The following is a 21,725-nucleotide window of genomic DNA, read 5'->3' on the forward strand; positions in this document are numbered from 1 at the left end:
GCTAGGCTATCATTGAAAATAGAAGGGGAGATTAAAAGCTTCAAGGACAAACAAAAACTGAAAGAATTTGCAAACACCAAACCAGCTCTACAGGAAATATTGAAAGGAGTCCTCTAAGCAAAGAGAGAGCCTACAAGTGGTAGATCAGAAAGGAACAGAGACCATATACAGTAATAGTCACCTTACAGGCAATACAATGACCCTAAATTCATATCTCTCAATAGTTACCCTGAATGTTAATGGGCTAAATGCCCCTGTCAAAAGACACAGGGTATCAGAATGGATAAAAAAACAAAACCCATCTATATGTTGCCTCCAAGAAACTCATTTTAAGCCCGAAGACACCTCCAGATTTAAAGTGAGGGGGTGGAAAAGAATTTACCATGCTAATGGACATCGGAAGAAAGCAGGAGTGGCAATCCTTATATAAGATCAATTAGATTATAAGCCAAAGACTATAATAAGAGATGAGGAAGGACACTATATCATACTCAAAGGGTCTGTCCAACAAGAAGATTTAACAATTTTAAATATCTATGCCCCCAACGTGGGAGCAGCCAACTATATAAACCAATTAATAACAAAATCAAAGAAACACATCAACAATAATACAATAATAGTAGGGGACTTTAACACTCCCCTCACTGAAATGGACAGATCATCCAAGCAAAAGATCAGCAAGGAAATAAAGGCCTTAAACGACACACTGGACCAGATGGACATCACAGATATATTCAGAACATTTCATCCCAAAGCAACAGAATACACATTCTTCTCTAGTGCACATGGAACATTCTCAAGAATAGATCACATCCTCGGTCTTAAATCAGGACTCAACCGGTATCAAAAGATTGGGATCATTCCCTGCATATTTTCAGACCACAATGCTCTAAAGCTAGAACTCAACCACAAAAGGAAGTTTGAAAAGAACCCAAATACATGGAGATTAAACAGCATCCTTCTAAAGAATGAATGGGTCAACCATGAAATTAAAGAAGAATTGAAAAAAATCATGGAAACAAATGATAATGAAAATACAACGGTTCAAAATCTGTGGGACACAACAAAGGCAGTCCTGAGAGTAAAATATATAGCGGTACAAGCCTTTCTCAAGAAACAAGAAAGGTCCCAGGTACACAACCTAACCCTACACCTAAAGGAGCTGGAGAAAGAACAAGAAAGAAACCCTAAGCCCAGCAGGAGAAGAGAAATCATTAAGATCAGAGCAGAAATCAATGAAATAGAAATCAAAAAAAAAATAGAACAAATCAACGAAACTAGGAGCTGGTTCTTTGAAAGAATTAATAAAATTGATAAACCCCTGGCCCGACTTATCAATAAGAAAAGAGAAAAGACCCAAATAAATAAAATCATGAATGAAAGAGGAGAGATCACAACTAACACCAAAGAAATACAAACTATTATAAGAACATACTATGAGCAACACCTCGCCAACAAATTTGACAATCTGGAAGAAATGGATGCATTCCTAGTAACATATAAACTACCATAACTGAACCAGGAAGAAATAGAAAGCCTGAACAGACCCATAACCAGTAAGGAGATTGAAACAGTCATTAAAAATCTCCAAACAAACAAAAGCCCAGGGCCAGATGGCTTCCCGGGGGAATTCTACCAAACATTTAAAGAAGAACTAATTCCTATTCTCCTGAAACTGTTCCAAAAAATAGAAATGGAAGGATAACTTCCAAACTCATTTTATGAGGCCAGCATCACCTTGATCCCAAAACCAGACAAGGATCCCATCAAAAAAGAGAGCTATAGACCAATATCCTTGATGAACACAGATGCGAAAATACTCAACAAAATACTAGCCTATAGGATTCAACAGTACATTAAAAGGATTATTCACCACGACCAAGTGGGATTTATTCCAGGGCTGCAAGGTTGGTTCAACATCCGCAAATCAGTCAATGTGATACAACACATCAATAAAAGAAAGAACAAGAACCATATGATACTCTCCATAGATGCTAAAAAAGCATTTGACAAAGTACAGCATCCCTTCCTGATCAAAACTCTTCAAAGTGTAGGGATAGAGGGCACATACCTCAATATCATCAAAGCCACCTATGAAAACCCACCGCAAATATCATTCTCAATGGAGAAAAACTGAAAGCTTTTCCACTAAGGTCAGGAACATGGCAGGGATGTCCATTATCACCACTGCTATTCAACATAGTACTAGAGGTCCTAGCCACAGAAATCAGACAACAATAGGAAATTAAAGGCATCCAAATCGGCAAAGAAGAAGTCAAATTATCACTCTTCACAGATGATATGATACTATATGTGGAAAACCGAAAAGACTCCACTCCAAAACTGGTAGAACTTATACAGGAATTCAGTAAAGTGTCAGGATATAAAATCAATGCACAGAAATCAGTTGCATTTCTCTACACCAACAGCAAGACAGAAGAAAGAGAAATTAAGGAGTCAATCCCATTTACAATTGCACCCCAAACCATAAGATACCTAGGAATAAACCTAACCAAAGAGGCACAGACTCTATACTCAGAAAACTATAAAGTACTCATGAAAGAAATTGAGGAAGACACAAAGAAATGGAAAAATGTTCCATGCTCCTGGATTGGAAGAATAAATATTGTGAAAATGTCTATGCTACCTAAAGCAATCTACACATTTAATGCAATTCCTATCAAAGTACCATCCATCTTTTTCAAAGAAATGGAACAAATAATTCTAAAATTTATATGGAACCAGAAAAGACCTCGAATAGCCAAAGGGATATTGAAAAAGAAAGCCAACATTGGTGGCATCACAATTCCAGACTTCAAGCTCTATTACAAAGCTGTCATCATCAAGACAGCATGGTACTGGCACAAAAACAGACACATAGATCAATGGAACAGAATAGAGAACCCAGAAATAGACCCTCAACTCTACAGTCAACTAATCTTCGTCAAAGCAGGAAAGAATGTCCAATGGAAAAAAGACAGCCTCTTCAATAAATGGTGCTGGGAAAATTGGACAGCCACATGAAGAAAAATGAAATTGGACCATTTCCTTACACCACACACAAAAATAGCCTCAAAATGGATGAAGGATCTCATCGTGAGAAAGGAATCCATCAAAATCCTTGAGAAGAACACAGGCAGCAACCTCTTCGACCTCTGCCGCAGCAACATCTTCCTAGGAACAACGCCAAAGGCAAGGGAAGCAAGGGCAAAAATGAACTATTGGGATTTCATCAAGATCAAAAGCTTTTGTACAGCAAAGGAAACAGTTAACAAAATCAAAAGACAACTGACAGAATGGGAGAAGATATTTGCAAACGACATATCAGATAAAGGACTAGTGTCCAGAATCTATAAATAACTTAGCAAACTCAACACCCAAAGAACAAATAATCCAATCAAGAAATGGGCAGAGGACATGAACAGACATTTCTGCAAAGAAGACATCCAGATGGCCAACAGACACATGAAAAAGTGCTCCATATCACTTGGCATCAGGGAAATACAAATCAAAACCACAATGAGATATCACCTCACACCAGTCAGAATGGCTAAAATAAACAAGTCAGGAAATGACAGATGCTGGCGAGGATGCGGAGAAAGTGGAACCCTCCTACACTGTTGGTGGGAATGCAAGCTGGTGCAGCCACTCTGGAAAACAGCATGGAGGTTCCTCAAAATGTTGAAAATAGAACTGCCCTATGACCCAGCAATTGCACTAGTGGGTATTTACCCTAAAGATACAAACGTAGTGATCCAAAGGGGCATGTGCACCCGAATGTTTATAGCAGCAATGTCCACAATAGCCAAACTATGGAAAGAACCTAGATGTCCATCAACAGATGAATGGATCAAGAAGATGTGGTATATATACACAATGGAATACTATGCAGCCATCAAAAGAAATGAAATCTTGCCATTTGCGACAACATGGATGGAACTAGAGCGTATCATGCTTAGCGAAATAAGTCAAGCAGAGAAAGACAACTATCATGTGATCTCCCTGATATGAGGAAGTGGTGATGCAACATGGGGGCTTAAGTGGGTAGGAGAAGAATAAATGAAACAAGATGGGATTGGGAGGGAGACAAACCATAAGTGACTCTTAATCTCACAAAACAAACTGAGGGTTGCTGGGGGGAGGGCGGTTGTGAGAAGGGGGTGGGATTATGGACATTGTGGGGGGTATGTGCTTTGGTGAGTGCTGTGAAGTGTGTAAACCTGGTGTTTCACAGACCTATACCCCTGGGGATAAAAATATATGTTTATAAAAAATAAAAAATTAAAAAAAATACCAAATAAATAAAAATGTAAATCTAATAAAATCTTTTTTCTGCTTTAATCCCTCCAGTGGCTTTCAAATATTTAGGATAAATCCAAATAATGTATTGCTACCTAGATCATGTTTGACTTTGCTCTTCCTTGCTCTCTCTTTCTTAATCCATACTTCACTCATACGATTTCTAGTAGCCAACCATGTCTATGCCTGGGGGTCTCCATGTTATTAATTCTTCTTCATGTTTCTTAGATAATATGCCAGGGGCCTTCTTCTTCTTCTTCTTCTTCTTTTTTTTTTTAAAGATTTTATTTATTTATATGATAGAGAGAGAGCACATGTGCAAGCAGTGGGAGTGGCAGGGAGCGGGAGAAGCAGACTCCCTGCTGCATAGAGGGCCCAACACTTGCCTTAATCCCCGGACCCTGGGATCATGAGCAGAGCTGAAGGCGGCCACTTTTAACAGACTGAGACACCAAAGCACCTGGCAGGAGCCTTCTTAACATTGAAGACATCACCTTAGAAAGGCTTCCCTTACACATATCTCTGAAGTAATATTCCTTGCTTTCCACATTGTAAATGTGGAAGTTGTATTTTATTTTTCCCATAGCACTGAATCCATCAAATTATCTCATTTGTGTGTTTGGACATAAACTCACTAATTATAGAGACTTCATCCTTTCAATAGCTCAAACAGTGTCCAACACATGGAAGATTCTCAGTAAATATATGTTAAATGTTGAGCCAGAACTTCCATGGAGAAGTCTGGATTTTGAGCTATGGTACAAATAAAACTGAGTTCAAGTTACTAGTAACTCATGAGTCACTCTCTGTAATTCCATCCCTCTTGACCCTCTGAAGAAATCTCAGTGAAGTGTGAATGAGAATGATGTTATAATTGGTTCCACCTTAATGTATTTAGTTTCTAAACTGCTAGTGATTTTCTAGTTAGTTTTTAATTGATTTCTAGTCTAATTTCACTATGTCAGAAAGCACACTCTGAACAGTTGTAATCTTTAGAAATTTGTCGAGATTTGCATTATGCTAAGCCTATGATCTGTTTTCATATATGGTCTATGTGCAACCTCAAGAATGTGCGCTTCACATTTGTTTTGTGTCAGATAGGTCACATTTGTTATTGTGTTGTTCAGATTTCCTTTGTATTTTCTGATTTTTGTGTCTGCTGTTTTAAAAAACTATTTACAGAAGTTAATGTCTATTAATATGGCTGTCTATTTGTCTCATCTTTATTTTTATCAATTCTTGCCTTATATATTTTGAAGGCATATTATTAGTACATATGGATATAGAATTATTATAATTTCCTGATAGTTTACCTAAGTATGTTATCTTCCTAAGCATATTATCTTCTTGATAATATGCTTCCTGATAGATTATCTAAGATATTTTATCTTCCTGGTAGATTATCATTAAGAGTGTCCGTTTGTACCTCTGAAAAAATGCTTCTTGCCGTAAAGACTGTTTGTCGGTCACTAATTTAAGAAGGTATACAGGTTTTTACGTTTTTATTTGAATTCCAGTTAGTTTCAGGTGTTCACTATAGTGGTCTAGCACTTCCACACAATGCCCTGTGGTCATGACAAGTGACATCCTTGATCCCCATCACCTGTTGCACCCATCCCTCCAATGCACCACCCTTCCGATAACCATGAGTATGTTCTCTATAGTTGAGTCCGTTTGTTGATGAGACTCTCTTTTGGTTAGTCTTTGGCTTATTTTGGGGGTTGAGTAAAATGGCAAATATTCACCTTTTACTTTCAAAATTTAGGTGTCTTTATGATATGTCACTTGTAATCAATATTTAGATTTTGTTGTTTTATTCTGGTAGGACAGGTCTTAGTTTTTAGCATATGTGACCCTTTGGTTTTGTTTTGTTTTCTTGTACGTGACCCACCTATTTTATTTTACTTGTCTATTCTTGCCTTCTTTTGGATTTAGCAAATATTTTAATTATTCCATTTACTCCTCTATGTAAGAGTCGTAAGTTATCATAGTATATTTTATTGGTTACCTTAAAAATTACACCTTGCCTCCTTGATTATTACTTTATCACTTCTTCAGTAATGATAGGAACTTAACATACTTTAACAATATGTACCCCTTTTGTATTTTATGTTATTTTTGTCTAGCGTTTTAACTTTGTTTTAAAATCAGCAAGATAATATCATTTTGTGCCCCCAAAAAATATTCATTTATATTTAGCAAGTTTTTTTTTCCATTTTGAGATAGTTTTTGTTTATGGTGTGAAGTAATGGTTGAGGTTCATTTTTTAGAGATAAATATACATGTGTTCTCCCACCATTTATTAAAAAGATCATTCACCACTAAATTTCTTTGGCACCTAAATTGAAAATCAATTGGCCCTTTATATTAGGGTCTATTTCTGAACTATTTATTCTGCTTCATTGATTTATATGTCTGTCTTTATGCTAATATGCCACACTGTCTTAATTACTGTGGCTTTATAATAAGTCTTGAAATCAGAAAGAGTAAATCTTCCAAGTATATTCATTCTTTTCAGAACTTATTTTAATGTTTTGGCCTTGTATTTGCACCTAAATTTTAGGATCATTTTGCCAATTTCTACTAAAATTCTGTTAAGATTTTGAATACAGTCGTGTTGAATCTATAGATCAGTTTGAGAAGATTGCTTGCTATTGAACCAAGATGACGGATACTGGCAGTGTATTATAATCAAGCACAGAAAAACTCAATCTCCCTCATTTTGATTTTAGTGCTTTATCATGTATAATACTGCTTTATGAACGATCTGAGGGCATATGTAAAATTTTCTGGCCAATTTTACTTAAAGTCATCAACTTTTAAGATATAAGTTTTGAGTCTCTTTGTCTATATGTATATTTATCATAAGTGCATAGGAACCTGGTTATTGACTTAAGAAATTCTCAAGAGTTTCTTATAAAGAAATTGTGTCTCAGGGGTAAGGCAGACAGGTGTAGACAGCTACCTGGAAATCCTGAGGTTTCGTTTTCAATGGGCACAGTCAGTTTACTTTTGTGCAGGAAACACAAATACAGATTTTCACGGAGACTAATCTGGTCATATATATATATATATACACATATATATATATGTATGTATATATATATACACATACACACATACATACATACATATATATAAATCTGTCTGGTAGTATGAAAATAAGAACTAGTGAAGTTTGCTGTTCATGTCCCACATCTTAGAAAACAGTACAATGCCTATTGTCAGAATTCTGTATTTGGCCTTCTGGGCTGCCATTTGGAAGCTCTACTCAAGTCCACAGTTTCTTTAGGAGGGATGCAGTGGTACTTATGATAATATTACTAGTATTTTTTTTTTAAGATTTTATTTATTTATTTGACAGAGAGAGAGTGTAAGAGAGACCATAAGAGGGGAGAAGGTCAGAGGGAGAAGCAGACTCCCCATGGACCTGGAAGCCCGATGTGGGACTCAATCCCAGGATTCCAGGATCATGACCTGAGCCGAAGCCTCAACCAGCTGAGCCACACAGGCACCCCAATAATATTACCAGTCTTACATGACTTCAAATACAGAGAATTATGGAATAGGCAGTTTTCCTCTAAAAGGTCTATTGAACGACAAAATTAGAATTAGTAGATCAAAAATTCTGGGGCTGGAATTTTTATAATACAGATGAACATGATACAAGGCACACTTTTTTTGCCCATGAATCTCCTTGATGGCAAACAACATCCTCATTTGTAGCCTCTAACCCACTTGGGAATTTGGAAAGACTGTGAATTATGGTTGACCAGCAGTAGAAAGCAGCAAAATGAACTTAGCTTGTGGTCTTTATTTTTACAATGATAAAATGTAATTTTTATGACGGTTCTAATTTAAAATGTTATCATATCTATTCTTTTTCTCTACGGTGGAATATAAACCCACACTTTTCTAAGCAACTATCCAGAATTGTGTTATTGATTTAAAGGCATTATTCGTTTAGTCTACATATCAAATTTGCTCGAGATTTGAAATTAATTCTGTGTTATATCCTTGAAATATTTCCTAAGATATATTTGCCTCCCTATAATGGCTTTGGCATTTATAATGAGATAGGAATGGTATTTATTGCTTGTTGTGCTAGTGTTTTTATGTGTGTATTTATGAATATATAAAATTCTTAGGTGTTATTGATTTTTTGGATAGTTCTTTCCTATTAACTACTGTGTAAACTTCATGATTGAAAAACTTTCCATATTAACATCATTTGTTTTGGAGCACTTTAGTAATATTTTAAATTATTCCCAACAGATCCTATGACCTTGTGGCTTCCTAATGTAAATAAGATCCAGTTAAAATAACTGAGATCTACTATGTGTAAGATATGGGAACTCTCTGCCAGAGATATAGAAGTTACTAGGTACGGCTCCTCCTCTGCTAACTTTGTTGATATGTATGGGGAGAACTAAAGGTAAATAATGATTATGATTCAAAGTAGAAATCACTGTCAAAATAGAGGCACACAATAATGCCATGGAGAAAGCATTCAAGGTAGAAAATAATAGTATCTGTAATAATACAGAAGGAAGACAATACTTCCAGGATTGGCTGGTGTTTCTCTGGTTGGCTGGATCAATAACTGATGTAGGCAGGGAAGAGTAGACTATAAGCTGGGACAGTATACTAGGATTCTATTGTAGAATAATCCACATTACAGATCATAGTGTGCTTATTTTTTAACATTAGAAAATAAATTCTTAAGGATGTTATGTTTTGTTCTTTAATACTGATGTCTTGTTTTATATTAAGGATAATTTCCCCATTCATATTAATTATATCAATTTGAATCAAATATTTATTTTACTATCCTGTTGAGTGATAAAATCTTACTTATACTTTTTTTTTTTATATAACTCATGTTTCTGAGGTAAAATTGGCCTGAGTTCCTAAGTCTGATAGAATTTATAAGAACATAATGTAATAAATTTAAGAGGAATAATTATGCATTTATACTTCTTCATACTGAAGATGTAAGCTAATTATAGTGTCAATTTATAAATTAATAATAAATTAGTTATTAGAAATAGAAAAATGATTGTGAATTAAAAGGTTTTAATTTTTTTACTGATATTGGAAAATAAATAATTATAAACTTCTAATTCGTTTTATGAGAATTTTAGAATTAGTGCTATAGGAGTATTTTACTACACAATGTCAACAGTGGTAAGGCCTACTGACTAATATATAGAATATCTTCCTTTTTAAATTTTATTTACAAAAAGTAGTTTTAAGAGCTTAAAACTATAGGTATTGCAAATAATTTGGTCAATATTAAAGAAAATGTACTTAAATTTTATAAACTGCACACATTTTTGCTATTTTTCTAGAACTTTTCATAAAGATTTTCATGACATCATCTTGTGTATTGTAATTATATCATCTAATTACAAGACTGAACATATTTACATCAATTACATAATTAGTTATAATTAGGCTAATTAGACTAATTATACAATTAGACAATAATCAACTGAAAATTCCTTTTTACAAATCTGGAAATTCACATGGAAAAAGCCTTCTATCATCACAGAATATTAAATGTATATGAGCAAAAGAATAAAATCAATTTTATGTGATAAAACCAGTTATAAGTAGTAAAGTCTAATCGGTATAAATATATACTCAAATGTATACATACATGACATTTGATAGCATATATATGTATGCACACATATATTGATATATTTTGTTACACAATATGCTATATATATATCTTTTTAATATAATGGACTTTGGGAAATGTTTATTGAGGGGAACAAGGTAATCCTGAATGTCTTCATCATTTCCAGGATGTAGTAAATTAATTAAGTAAGTAAGGTTCAAATTTTCCCATAACTCACCATGTTGTTTTCTGTATTCCTTCAATAGGCTTTGTCTGTATTAGCCCCTCTCACTCTTTGGCATGCTGCCTAATCTTACATATTCACTTAGATGGCTATCCGGTAGGTTCACATATCTTGGTACCTTATTTTCTGAATACTAGATATAAATTTCTTAGGTCACCCAGAATAATTCTCCAATCCCATGATAGCTGAATAACCCAACTATCGTGGATCTAGAGTTCACAGTAAAAGTTATTCTTTTTTTTTTTTGTCTTTTCTTCTCATGTGCCTATTTTCCTGCTCCATTCTGCATAGGAATTAACTAGAATATGCTGTGTGCAAACCATTATATTTATTGGGCCATACTTGTGGGAGTTATCTAGAAGGGTGACATGAATCCTTTTTTTAAGGCTTAACAATATGTATTCTTACTTTTGAGTAATATAAACACCAGGCACATTCCTGATCACAAAAACATAGGTACACAAAACATTTCAGGAATACATCTACTACAGTAGTGACCTCTGTATTTTAATGGCCAGAGCATCATTGCTGTTGGTTCAGATGTATGTATCTGACTGTTTTGTATATTTCCTTCCCTTGTGACTTATTTCCCATTTACATTTTCTAATTCATAACTGACTATAATTCTGTGGATGGCCCCTAACTCAGCTTTATAAATCTACATTTCAGCCTCACCTAATGTTAAGAATTTTTTATTCCTATTACTACTTGAGTCAATATGGTTAAGCAATGTTGACTGAAAGCTTATGTGCAAGGCAGTGATTGGGTATCTATTTTTTTCTAGTCAGCAATCTTGACTGAATTGACAGCATACACTCCACAAATGACAGGGGTGGAATGTCAGGTGAAGTTATCTCATATAATGGAAAAGCCAGATCGATACAAATACCTAATTCAAAAAAAAAGCAAAATAAAAGTGAAAAAATATACAAAGCAAATGACAGAAAACATATACAGACAGTCCCCAGTTTGTGATGGTTCAATTTACGTTTTTTTGACTTTACAATGGTGTGAAAGTGATACAAATTCAAGAGAAACCATACTTCAGATTTTGAATTTTGGTCTTCTCAGGGCTAGTGATATACAGTTAGATACTGTTCTTGTGATGCTGGCAGCATAAATGAGCCAGAGTGCCCAGTCAGCCACGTGATCACAAGAGTTATAGCCAACTGATCACAACCAATACCCGTATAGCCATTCTGTTTTTACTTACAGTATCATATTCAATTAATTATCTGAGATAGTCAACACTTTATTATAAATGGTCTTTATGCCAGGTGATTTTGCCCACCTGCAGGGAAATATAAGGGTTCTGGGCATGTTTAGGGTTATTGGGCTAATCTATGACATTTGGTATATTAGTTATATTAAATGCATTTTCTTTTTTTTTTTAATTTTTTATTTTTTATAAACATATATTTTTATCCCCAGGGGTACAGGTCTGTGAATCGCCAGGTTTACACACTTCACAGCACTCACCAAAGCACATACCATCCCCAATGTCCATAACCCCACCCCCCTTCTCCCAACCCCCTTCCTCCCAGCAACCCTCAGTTTGTTTTGTGAGATTAAGAGTCACTTATGGTTTGTCTTATTACATGCATTTTCAACTTACAGTATTTTCAACTTAGGATGAGTTTATCAAAGATCATTCTCTCTTAGCAGCGTAAGGTCAAGGAACAGAATTTCCAAGCACATCATTCCCTCTATGGTTGTAGTTAATTTTAAGTCAAGAAACTGGCTATTTCTTAATATATAACAGAGAGGAAGTGCATGACTAACCTAACATTTAAAGGATTTGGCTGTTTCTCATACAATTTTTATTTTTTACCAAGAACAGGGAGGAGCAGGAGAGTTGGCCATGTGTTCATTCTAATAATCCACTTGAAAATATTCAAATGTAGAAAAATTACAGAGAAAAAATCAGTATCTGATTATTAATGTGACAAGTTTAATAGGAAGGGTAGAGAAATGAGAAAGTAATAAGGATAATACAAGAAATATAGCAACATAAGCAAAGGACCAAGTGCTTAGTGAAGAATAAAGTCTAATTTTTATAGATTTCATGTTTTTACCTTTTATTTTAAAAGTCATTTTGATTATATATTATGACTACATTTCTTCTTGAAGGATATAATGGGTGGAAAAGACTGAATTTTAGTGCATTCTTAATCAACAAATAATTTATTAAGCAATGGATAGGAAAATTTCTTACTATGTATTGTGAGAGAAACAGGATACCTCTATCCCAGGGGCTTTACGATTCATTTAAAGAACTTAAGGCAACCACTGAATGGTAACTCACAAGTAAGCACTAAATAGTGACTTATGAACAGAGGGCATGTGATGTGATGAGCAGTGAGTGTGATATGCAACTGATGAATTATTGAACACTACCTCTGAAACTAATGATGTACTGTATGTTGGCTAATAAAAATTTAAAATTAATTAATTAATTAATTAATAGATATCTTAGTATAAGAATGCAACGAAAGTTCCAAAGAAAGTAAAAATTTACTTCTAATTGGGAAGGTCAGAAAAGAGTGGAGAATATGTAAAAATCTTTTTGAACTGCACCTCGGTTAAGCTGGGAACAGAAAAAGATGCATATCAGGGGGTGGGGAGTGTTTTCTTTCTTCTTTTTCCTAAAGAATTATTTATTTATTTTAGTGGGGGAGTAGCAGAGGGGGAGGAGAGAGAGAGAGAGAGAGACTTTCAAGAAGACTCCCCACCGAGCAGGGAGCCCAATGCAGGGCTCCATCTCAGGATCCTGAGATTATGACCTGAGCCAAAATCAAGAGTCAGATGCTTACTGACTGTGCCATCCAGGCACCCTGGGAGTGTTTTCTTTAAAGATGACAGAATTGAATATTATATAAAGACAGTTCAAAATAGTGATGAAACTTAATTGATGGGAATGAGGAGTTTGAGGAATAAGGAAAAAGTAATTTTGCTTAGACTGCATAGGATCTCAAATGACAAACTAAAGTTTTTGAAATGGTGTCTTAGAAGAAAGTTGGGTAGAGTTTTCTAGCATGGACATGGCACGAGGCATGTCTGGTGGCAGCATCAGAATGATTATAATAAAAGAGAGCTGCAGTTCTTCATAGTAGACCATATATTACCTTAGCCAGAAAGAGCACTCAAGCAATGTTGGTTAAATCAATGATAAGGGTCTAAAGCAAATACTGTGCCTATATGATTGGAAAGGAAAGGTCATTTCGTGAAAAGAAAATTAAGAATAATCTAAAGCTTAATGTTATTGAATGTGCGGTAATGAGAAACAGTAAAAAATGAATGATGCCATGTCTTCTGAGTCTGGATTATGGGAGAGTGATGGTGGCTTGCGTTAAAAAGAACATCAGCAGAGAAAATAGGTAATGCAGCCATTCTAATGGAGTGTAATAATGAACTTTCTGAGTTTAATATGACCTCATATGCCCTACTGATGAAAATCTCCATCAAACAGTTATCAAAGAACATGACATGAGGCAGAAAGTCAGAGGTATGATAGGGAGAGGAGAGGACATGTACAGAGAGGCCAGGGCCATCCAACAGGAAAAGAAATACAAACTAGAAATAGAAGAGGTTGGGACACCTGGGTGGCTCAGTCAGTTAAGCATCTGCCTTCTGCTCAGGTCATGGTCCCAGAGCCCTGGGATCCAGCTCTGCGTTGGCTGGGCTCTCGGTTCTGCAGAGAGTGGGTTTCTCCCTTTCCCTCCGCCTGCCACCCCCGACCCTGCTGGTGCTCTCTCTTTCCCTCTTGCTGTCAAATAAGTAAATAAAATCTTAAAAAAAAAAAAAAAAAACAGGGGCACCTGGGTGACTCAGTGGGTTAAGTCTCTGCCTTCAGCTCAGGTCGTGATCTCAAGGTCCTGGGATGGAGTCCCGCATTGGACTCTCTGCTCAGCGGGGAGCCTGCTTCCTTCTCTCTTCCTGCCTTTCTGCCTACTTGTGATCTCTTTCTCTCTGTCAAATAAAAAAATAAAATCTTAAAAAAAAAAAAAGAACTAGAAGAGGCAAGCCTAACTTGTTCGTTGGCAAAGTATAAGGTGGTTTCTTATAAGGGAGGCGGGTAATACAGGAAAAATAGAAGTCAATAAATGATATAAAAAATACATAAAAAAAGAATGATGCAAAAAGAATTAGAAAACCAAAACAGATTATCTTAAGAGGTCCAGAGTGGGGGGAAAATACAAGTGCAAGATCATAATTGCTAACAACTGCAGTTAAAAGGATAGGAAATAAATTGGAGAAGTTCTATTTTATTAATTATACTACTATTGGTGATTTTTTAAAAGCGTGTTTTTTTCTGTTGTTGTTTTGCTTAGAGATTTGTCAGGAACCTATACACTGATGCTAATAAAAACTATGATAATGGATCATATTCCACTGGAGATATATTAGTAGAAGATTATGGACTAAAATTTGTACAATAGATAGAAAATGAAAGGGAAAGCAACCAAGAAGTGACTAAATTATGATACAATAATTACATACAGATAGGGGCTGTCAAAGTAGCAAAGGCAATATAAAGTGTTAGAAATAATCAGAAAAGTTTAGAAGCATAAAAAAGAAAGATTTACTGAATTATAACAAAAGAGCATCATTAATGACAGTAGGTACAGTTTCAGTGGAGTGTCGAAATATTATTTTAAAAATATGAATTAAAAATAATTTTTCATTGGAAACAGAAACAAGTACTGACAGAATATAATTAACTGTGAATAAAGAGAATTTATCACTAAATATACATCTAAATGACACTCTTTCTCCTTTGTATGTATTTGAGAATCATTATTACTTTATGATTGCTTTTAGAATGTTAACTATACATACATTAGCATCCTTTGAATTCATATCAGGTACCAAGCAGATAATAATCCTGGAGAAATAAATATGTGCAAATGCTTGAATGGTGAAATATAGGTAGTTATAGCACTTTCAATTCATTTACAAAGTATCTCTCCTGTGCTAAGTCCTGTGCTAGATGCTTGGAACTGAGAGCAGGACAGACATAGTTAGTGCCCTCTAGGTACTTCCTGGCAAGGGGATGGATGAATCTGGCAGAAAATTAATCCTTTCCTGAAATAAATGGAAAAATGAGACTGTATTATGAAGAAATAAGAGCACACTTCACCAAAAGTGATTCCTCCTCTTCCAGAAGGTGAGGCAAGGTTTACCTGTGGAAGTAGGGAGTACTGGTATCTAAGAATGAGATGAATTTGATAAGGCCTAGAGATGATGAACCAAGCACATGCAAAGGTTCTATGGTAGAAGGAAGCTGGATAAGGAACTCAGAGAATGAGATGAGACTAGGAAGGAAAGGAGAATAGACCATATAGGGTTGACCATCATGTTAACAGCAATTGTGTTCACTTTAAGAACAATAGTTAAGTCATCGATGTGATTTAAGCAGAGAAATGTCATGATCTGATTTTTATATTAAAAAGAAATACTGGTTGCAGATCGTTATGCTTGCCTGTGCTTTTTTCAAGATTTTATTTATTGGAGGCGGGGGGAGGATGCACAGAGGAAGGCGAAGAGAGAGAATCTTAAGTAGGCTCCATGCTCAGTGGAGCCCCATTGCAGGGCTTGATCTCAAGACCCTGAAATCATGACCTGAGCCAAAACCAAGAGGCAGACCCTTAACCAACTAAACCGTCCAGATGCCCTGCTTGCTTGTGTTTTTAAACTATACTAACTGTAATCAGGAATTTCTTAAAGAATGTAGGATGTAGAGCATTACATTTAAAAATAAATAAAAAGAGTGGTCAAAAATGAGCATGTTTCAAAGTCAATAAAAGGATCTGGGAGGGAGATACTGAATATATGAACAAGAAGTAATCGAAAGTTCAAGATTCTTGTTACTAAAGAAGGAAGAGGAAATTTAGAGGACTGGATCTGAAGTTCGGTGTAGGATACGTTAGTTAAGTTTTAGGTGTCTGTGAGGCATTAAAATGGACATATTGAGGTAAAAATTTGGTCTATGTATCTGAAACTTAAGGGAACATTCTGGAATAGAGATGTAGACATGAGGAGGAGGGCAGGAAGGTAGGGCTTGTAATAGTAAGAATGAGATCACCTAGGGGAATTTTATAACTCACAATTAATTGTGGGACAGGCAGCTCCAGGAATACCAACAGTTAAGTGTTGAGAGGAGAAAGGAGAGTGAAGAAATCTAACCAATGATAGTCACAAAGGTAGAAGGAGTAAGATATATCATTTCATTCAAAAATTGTCTGAGTCATCTGTTTCTGGTATAATATTTTCTTTCAACCATGCTAATTCTTTCAAACATGCTTTCTAACTAAGCACACACTTTTCTAGCCATTGTATTTAGTTAATATAAATGGGAACTCTGTAACACACTGAGAGCATGTTTTAAATATAAGTTCTAGAAACACGCACATTGACTTATGTATATTCACGTGGGATGCATTTGCTTTCGTTTGTATAGAAAAAATACAGTGTCTTTCCTAAAGAAAAATTGGAAGATAGAAGATTGTTCCTTCTTAGTCCACTGGGGAAAGTAACTGATTTAAGACCAAATTTTGACAGTGCATGAATGGAATTATGGCCACAGCGCCCTTGCAATCTGAAGGAGAGATTGATTTGATGCATTTGAAAAACTAGGTATCCACATCTGTGTGTGAGCAAGCTTTTTTGCAAATGGGCAGGCAGTCCTTTGTGTTGTTACTAAGTATTCCAATCCTTCTGAAGAATGTGTGAAAGTATTGCATTATTTAGGATTTGAGTGATATTACACATGGTTGCATATAGATGTTATTTGGAAAAAAATTAACATTTTGAAAATTGCTATACCAAATATGATTTCACTGGGATACTGTTTACAATTTCCATAATTAAGTTACTTATGAGAGGAACTATTTTGAGAAAGTACATTAATCACCTTACAAAGTAAGGAAATCTTAAAAAACCCATTTTGAGGGTGCCTGGGTGGCTCAGTGGGTTAAAGCCTCTGCCTTCAGCTCCGGTCATGATCCCAGGGTCCAGTGATGAGCCCCGCATCCGGCTCTCTGCTCAGCAGGGAGTCTGCTTCCTCCTCTCTCTCTGCCTGCCTCTCTACCTACTTGTGATCTCTGTCTGTCAAATAAATAAATAAAATCTTAAAAAAAAACCCATTTTGAACTGGGCAGTTTTTTCTTTAATTTTTATTGTTGTTTGTTTGTTTCTTCTTTTACCATTTCAACAATTTCAGTGTTTTACATGGCCTTTCCTGGCTCATCAAGAGTTTGTAAGATATTCCTGGCTACTTGCCTGATTTGAGTCTATCTACAGTTTTGCAGATTTACCTGGAAGATCTAGACCTTGAACTCCTGAAAAATAAAATTGCAAAACAATAATATTTTTTTCCTTTTTTTTTCATTTTTTTCATGAATGCTTCTTTAAGACATTTTACATCTGTCATTGATATGTATACACAAAATATTTATGTATATAAATTTAATTGCCTGTCATTAGCTTGACTTCAATAACTTTGTTCTACCAGCAATGTTTCATTTATCGGCTCTTCTTCAGAATCCATTCCTTTCAAAACATTTCATGTTGAAGTCTGGGTAGATTGCAGTATTTGTTGAATAAACTCCATTATTAAGTACACTATTCTGATCCTTACACAATAATTTGCATAACTACCACCAGAAATAGACTTCTCCCCCTAGGAAGCTAGTTTGCTAAGAAAATGTTATGAATTTTCATTGTAGTCTGTTAGCTTTTATCTCCAGGCACATCATAGTATTATTTTTAAATGCATGTTTTTTTGTTTTGGTTTTTGGGTTTTTTAGGGCATTTTTCCTTAAAAAATAAGACAATCTGCCATTTTGATGATAATATGATCTAATACAACATAATGCCATTATTCATTCATTCATTCATTCATTCATTTTTGTTATCATTGACTTTTTCTAATGACCTTTTCTACATTTTCAGGGTGAAACCAAGATTTTAAAACTAAAGAATCTTCGACCTCAAGACTATGCTAATTATAGCTGCATTGCTTCAGTGAGGAACGTATGTAATATTCCAGATAAGATGGTGTCATTTAGACTTTCCAATAAAACAGGTATGGAGCTTTCTCTCAATGTTTTATGTCTGTTATCCATAGCTAATATTTAAAAAGGTTAAGTTTCTTATACACCAAATGATTCCTGTAGTATATCTAGGAAAAAGACACCTTTTCTTTTTCCCTCAGAGAAGTCCATGATATCTGAAAAGTCATTGGTAAATGCATGCTGTAAAGTTTAATTGCTATATGTTCGCATGTAATGTTTGTTTATATGTCATACAAAATTATAGTTCCTTAAAATAGTGCATTCATAAATATCACAATCATACCCATAACGTGTTCAAAGAAATTCTGAGAAATATTAGATTCTTCACATAAAAATTTATGGTCTAAATTGCTAAAAGTGTTTTGTGATTCCAAAGCTAAGAAAAAGAATCTCTCTCTTACTCTGTTTCAAGTCAAGAACATTAATTGGTAATTTCAGGTAGGTGTTTTTAGGAAAGTATTTTTGTAGAAAATGTCAAAACATTAGTAAGCTTGTGACTTAAGTTAGCCTGTGTTTAGTAATAGAGACCTCAGAATAACTGCAAGCATATTAAGGAAGAATTGCTAAATGAAAGAGCACGGTGAGAGCGTGGGAATGGACTGTCTTTTGCATGATTGTGTGGAAATAATCACTCTAATAAAATAGAATTTGAACTGGTTTTGAGAAACTTTCAGTAGCAATTAATGTAAATTTTTTACTTTCAAATAATGCTATTAAAATAGTTTTTAAAAGTAATTTTCTCATTAACAAAAACCTTGCATAGTGTGGGTTTGATGTGCCTGGGTGCACATTTTGATTCTGCCACTTATTAGCTCTTGGATCTGGTTGAACAAATTGCTTCACACTCTGCCTCAATTTCCTCACAAATTCATAATGTTGTAGGCAAGAATTAGTGAGTTAACATACGTAAAGCACATGGCACATGCTTTGTCTGTTTTCCAACAAAGAGCTAGTCAGCACACAACACATTTGATGAAAAGATCATCTTTTCACCTAAAGTCCTTTTCACCTAAAATAAAGTCCTTTTCACCTAGGACTTTATTGGAAGGTGAAAAAAACGTGTGCTCAACTGTTGATTCACCATCCCAGGTTCCACTGAGTTGTTAAAATTTTGAAAGATAATTTAAAAAATGTATTCATTCATGTATTCGTCAGAGACTTCCTGGGTTCCTACTATGGGTCTGCACTGATAGGCTTAGGAATATTGGCTAAAATGTAAATTGCCTTAAACTAGAGAAATGCTTTATTAAGCACCAGATAAAAGTCATTAGTGGAAGATAAAAGAAGAATGTGGGATATGAGAATAAACTCTATCAAGAAGGATGAGAAAGACTTGAGGGAAACAACATAACAGAAAAATAAAATCTTAGTGAACCTTAGACTTATAAAAGTTAATAATCTCATTTCACTTAAAAAAAAAGAAGAAATAAGCTGTTGAGAAATAAATATCAGAGATTAGCATGTAAGAACTGGGGGTGATTATGTTGCTCTTGGCATGAAATACTTGGTGAATTATTATAATTATCTTTGTTTTTCTTAGTTTCTTTAATATATTTTTACAATACACATGATCCAGGGAGAAAAATTAGAAATAAAATGGAAGTCCCATGGGTTGGGTAAACATATTACAGTAAGAGTCAGAACAAAGGAGTTGGTATATTACTACATATGTTATGGACCTTACCCTTGAGCAGTACTTTATTACTTTTAAAAGTATTTCATGTTTATTATTTCAGTTTATCTTTATAACTATTGGGCTATAAACAGGAGGATTTTTCTTTCTTTTTTTGTTTGTTTGTTTTATCATGTCTTTATCATTTGACACATAACCCACTAACCCTTGGTGATTAAAGTATCCTCATTAGATTGTTTTGAGAATGAACTAAATCAATAAAAAAAAATTCTTTAAAGACTAAGAGGTACCATAAAATCATATTTAACATTTTTTCTGCTCTAGGAATGTATATTTTATTATTTCACAATGTCCCACAGCTACTAACGAGTGGAGACAAAATTTATCCCAAAGTGTGAAGAATTATTTTAAATAGGAGACTGACTAGCTACTATCCACAAAATTTTTGTGAAGCCAGAGAAAATGAACCCAAATCTTGGCTAGAGTTTTATTAGGAATAAATAAGCATTTCTTAACCTAAAGCTGAAAGGAGGAGATTACCATGAGAGGTCATAGAGTTTCCAGTTCCTGAGGTCTTATGAAACAGTTGGGTAACTTTGTTTCTGAGGTGATTTTTGACAACTGCCAGCTCAGAAAACAAAGACTTGACTCTCTGTCCTGTGGAGAGAGCACAGGAACTCTGTAATATAGATGTTTTGTTTAACTTTTCAGCTTTCTGTCCCGTTCTTTATTTTTCAGTCTAAAGTATTGTGTACCTAGACTGAACCAAGAAAATAAACTATCATTCTCTTTTATAAATTATCTCATGCAAATTTTAGATTCATGTTCACTGCAAATTGATCATTAGAGTTATGGTAAATAATTGGATTAAAAATAATAAGCTTAGGACCTTGTCTGACTTTTCGATTACTATAATCAAATCTGTCATGTGACTGGTGCTTTACATATTCAAACCTAGTTTGCTTCAGCATTTTTCCCATCTGGTTGAAAGAGTTGGTGCATTTCAAATAGGTGAAGTCATTGAGGTAGCTCTCAAATTACACAAGGATTAACTTAAGCTTTCAGCATCTTCATCTTCCTGCAAACAGGCCTATTAACACACAAGTACATACAGGCTAGTTCATCGCTTTCTAACACTGGAAAAAGATCAGGAGTCACCATTGGGATAATCAGTGTGAGAGTTTTTGTTTGTTTGTTTGTTTTTAAGATTTTATTTATTTATTAGAGACAGAGCTGGAGGTAGAGTGAGGGGTGGTGGGCAGAGGAGAGGGAGAAGCAGACTCTCCCCTGAGCAGGCAGCCCCATATGGGGCTCGATCCCAGGACCCTGGGATCATGACCTGAGCCAAAGGCAGACGATGCTTAACCAACTGAGCCACTCATGTGCACCAGAGACAGGTACTCTTGATGATTTCACTCTTGTGAATCTTTAAATGGCATAAAGTTCCCATATTTTTAACTCTTGGTTGCAAAATGTTGAATGTATTTTAAATAGTATAATATGTTTGATTACTCTTATCTGTTAATTAATATGTTTAAGGTAACTTTAAAGATAATTTTTGTAATGGAGATGAAATAATTGACTATTAAATATATTTTTGCTACAAACAAAATTTTATTTTAACAACTCTAGAGTGAAGGAAAATTTTTAAATATAATCAGTTTATTGACCTGATTTGAACAATGCCCAATGACATGGCATATAAAGATGGAAACAGTGTCTGCTGTGAATAAAGTTTTGTAAAAGTTTTTGCAGCAGAACAATTGCATCATGGAATACAGTTTTCTGGGTCCTTTCTGTACCTGCTAAATTAGACTTTCTGGGAATAACCTGCAGTGTACACACTTT

General features: G+C 34.8%; 1 protein-coding gene across 3 annotated transcripts in view; it reads left to right on the forward strand.

The window, feature by feature from the left end:
* MDGA2 (MAM domain containing glycosylphosphatidylinositol anchor 2) overlaps window positions 1–21,725 on the forward strand; it is a 996,453-nt gene that overhangs the window by 517,488 nt on the left and 457,240 nt on the right. For all 3 annotated transcript variants that reach the window (XR_014312926.1, XM_082735224.1, XM_082735225.1), the window contains exon 5: window positions 18,123–18,255. Coding sequence is in view for 2 of the 3 variants with exons in the window: in XM_082735224.1 (XP_082591350.1) it covers window positions 18,123–18,255 (133 nt within the window). In the remaining variant the exon portion in view is untranslated. The remainder of the gene's footprint in view (window positions 1–18,122; window positions 18,256–21,725) is intronic.

Source organism: Mustela nivalis (genome assembly GCF_964662115.1).
Source record: "Mustela nivalis genome assembly, chromosome: 6".
NCBI classification, from domain to species: domain Eukaryota; kingdom Metazoa; phylum Chordata; class Mammalia; order Carnivora; family Mustelidae; genus Mustela; species Mustela nivalis.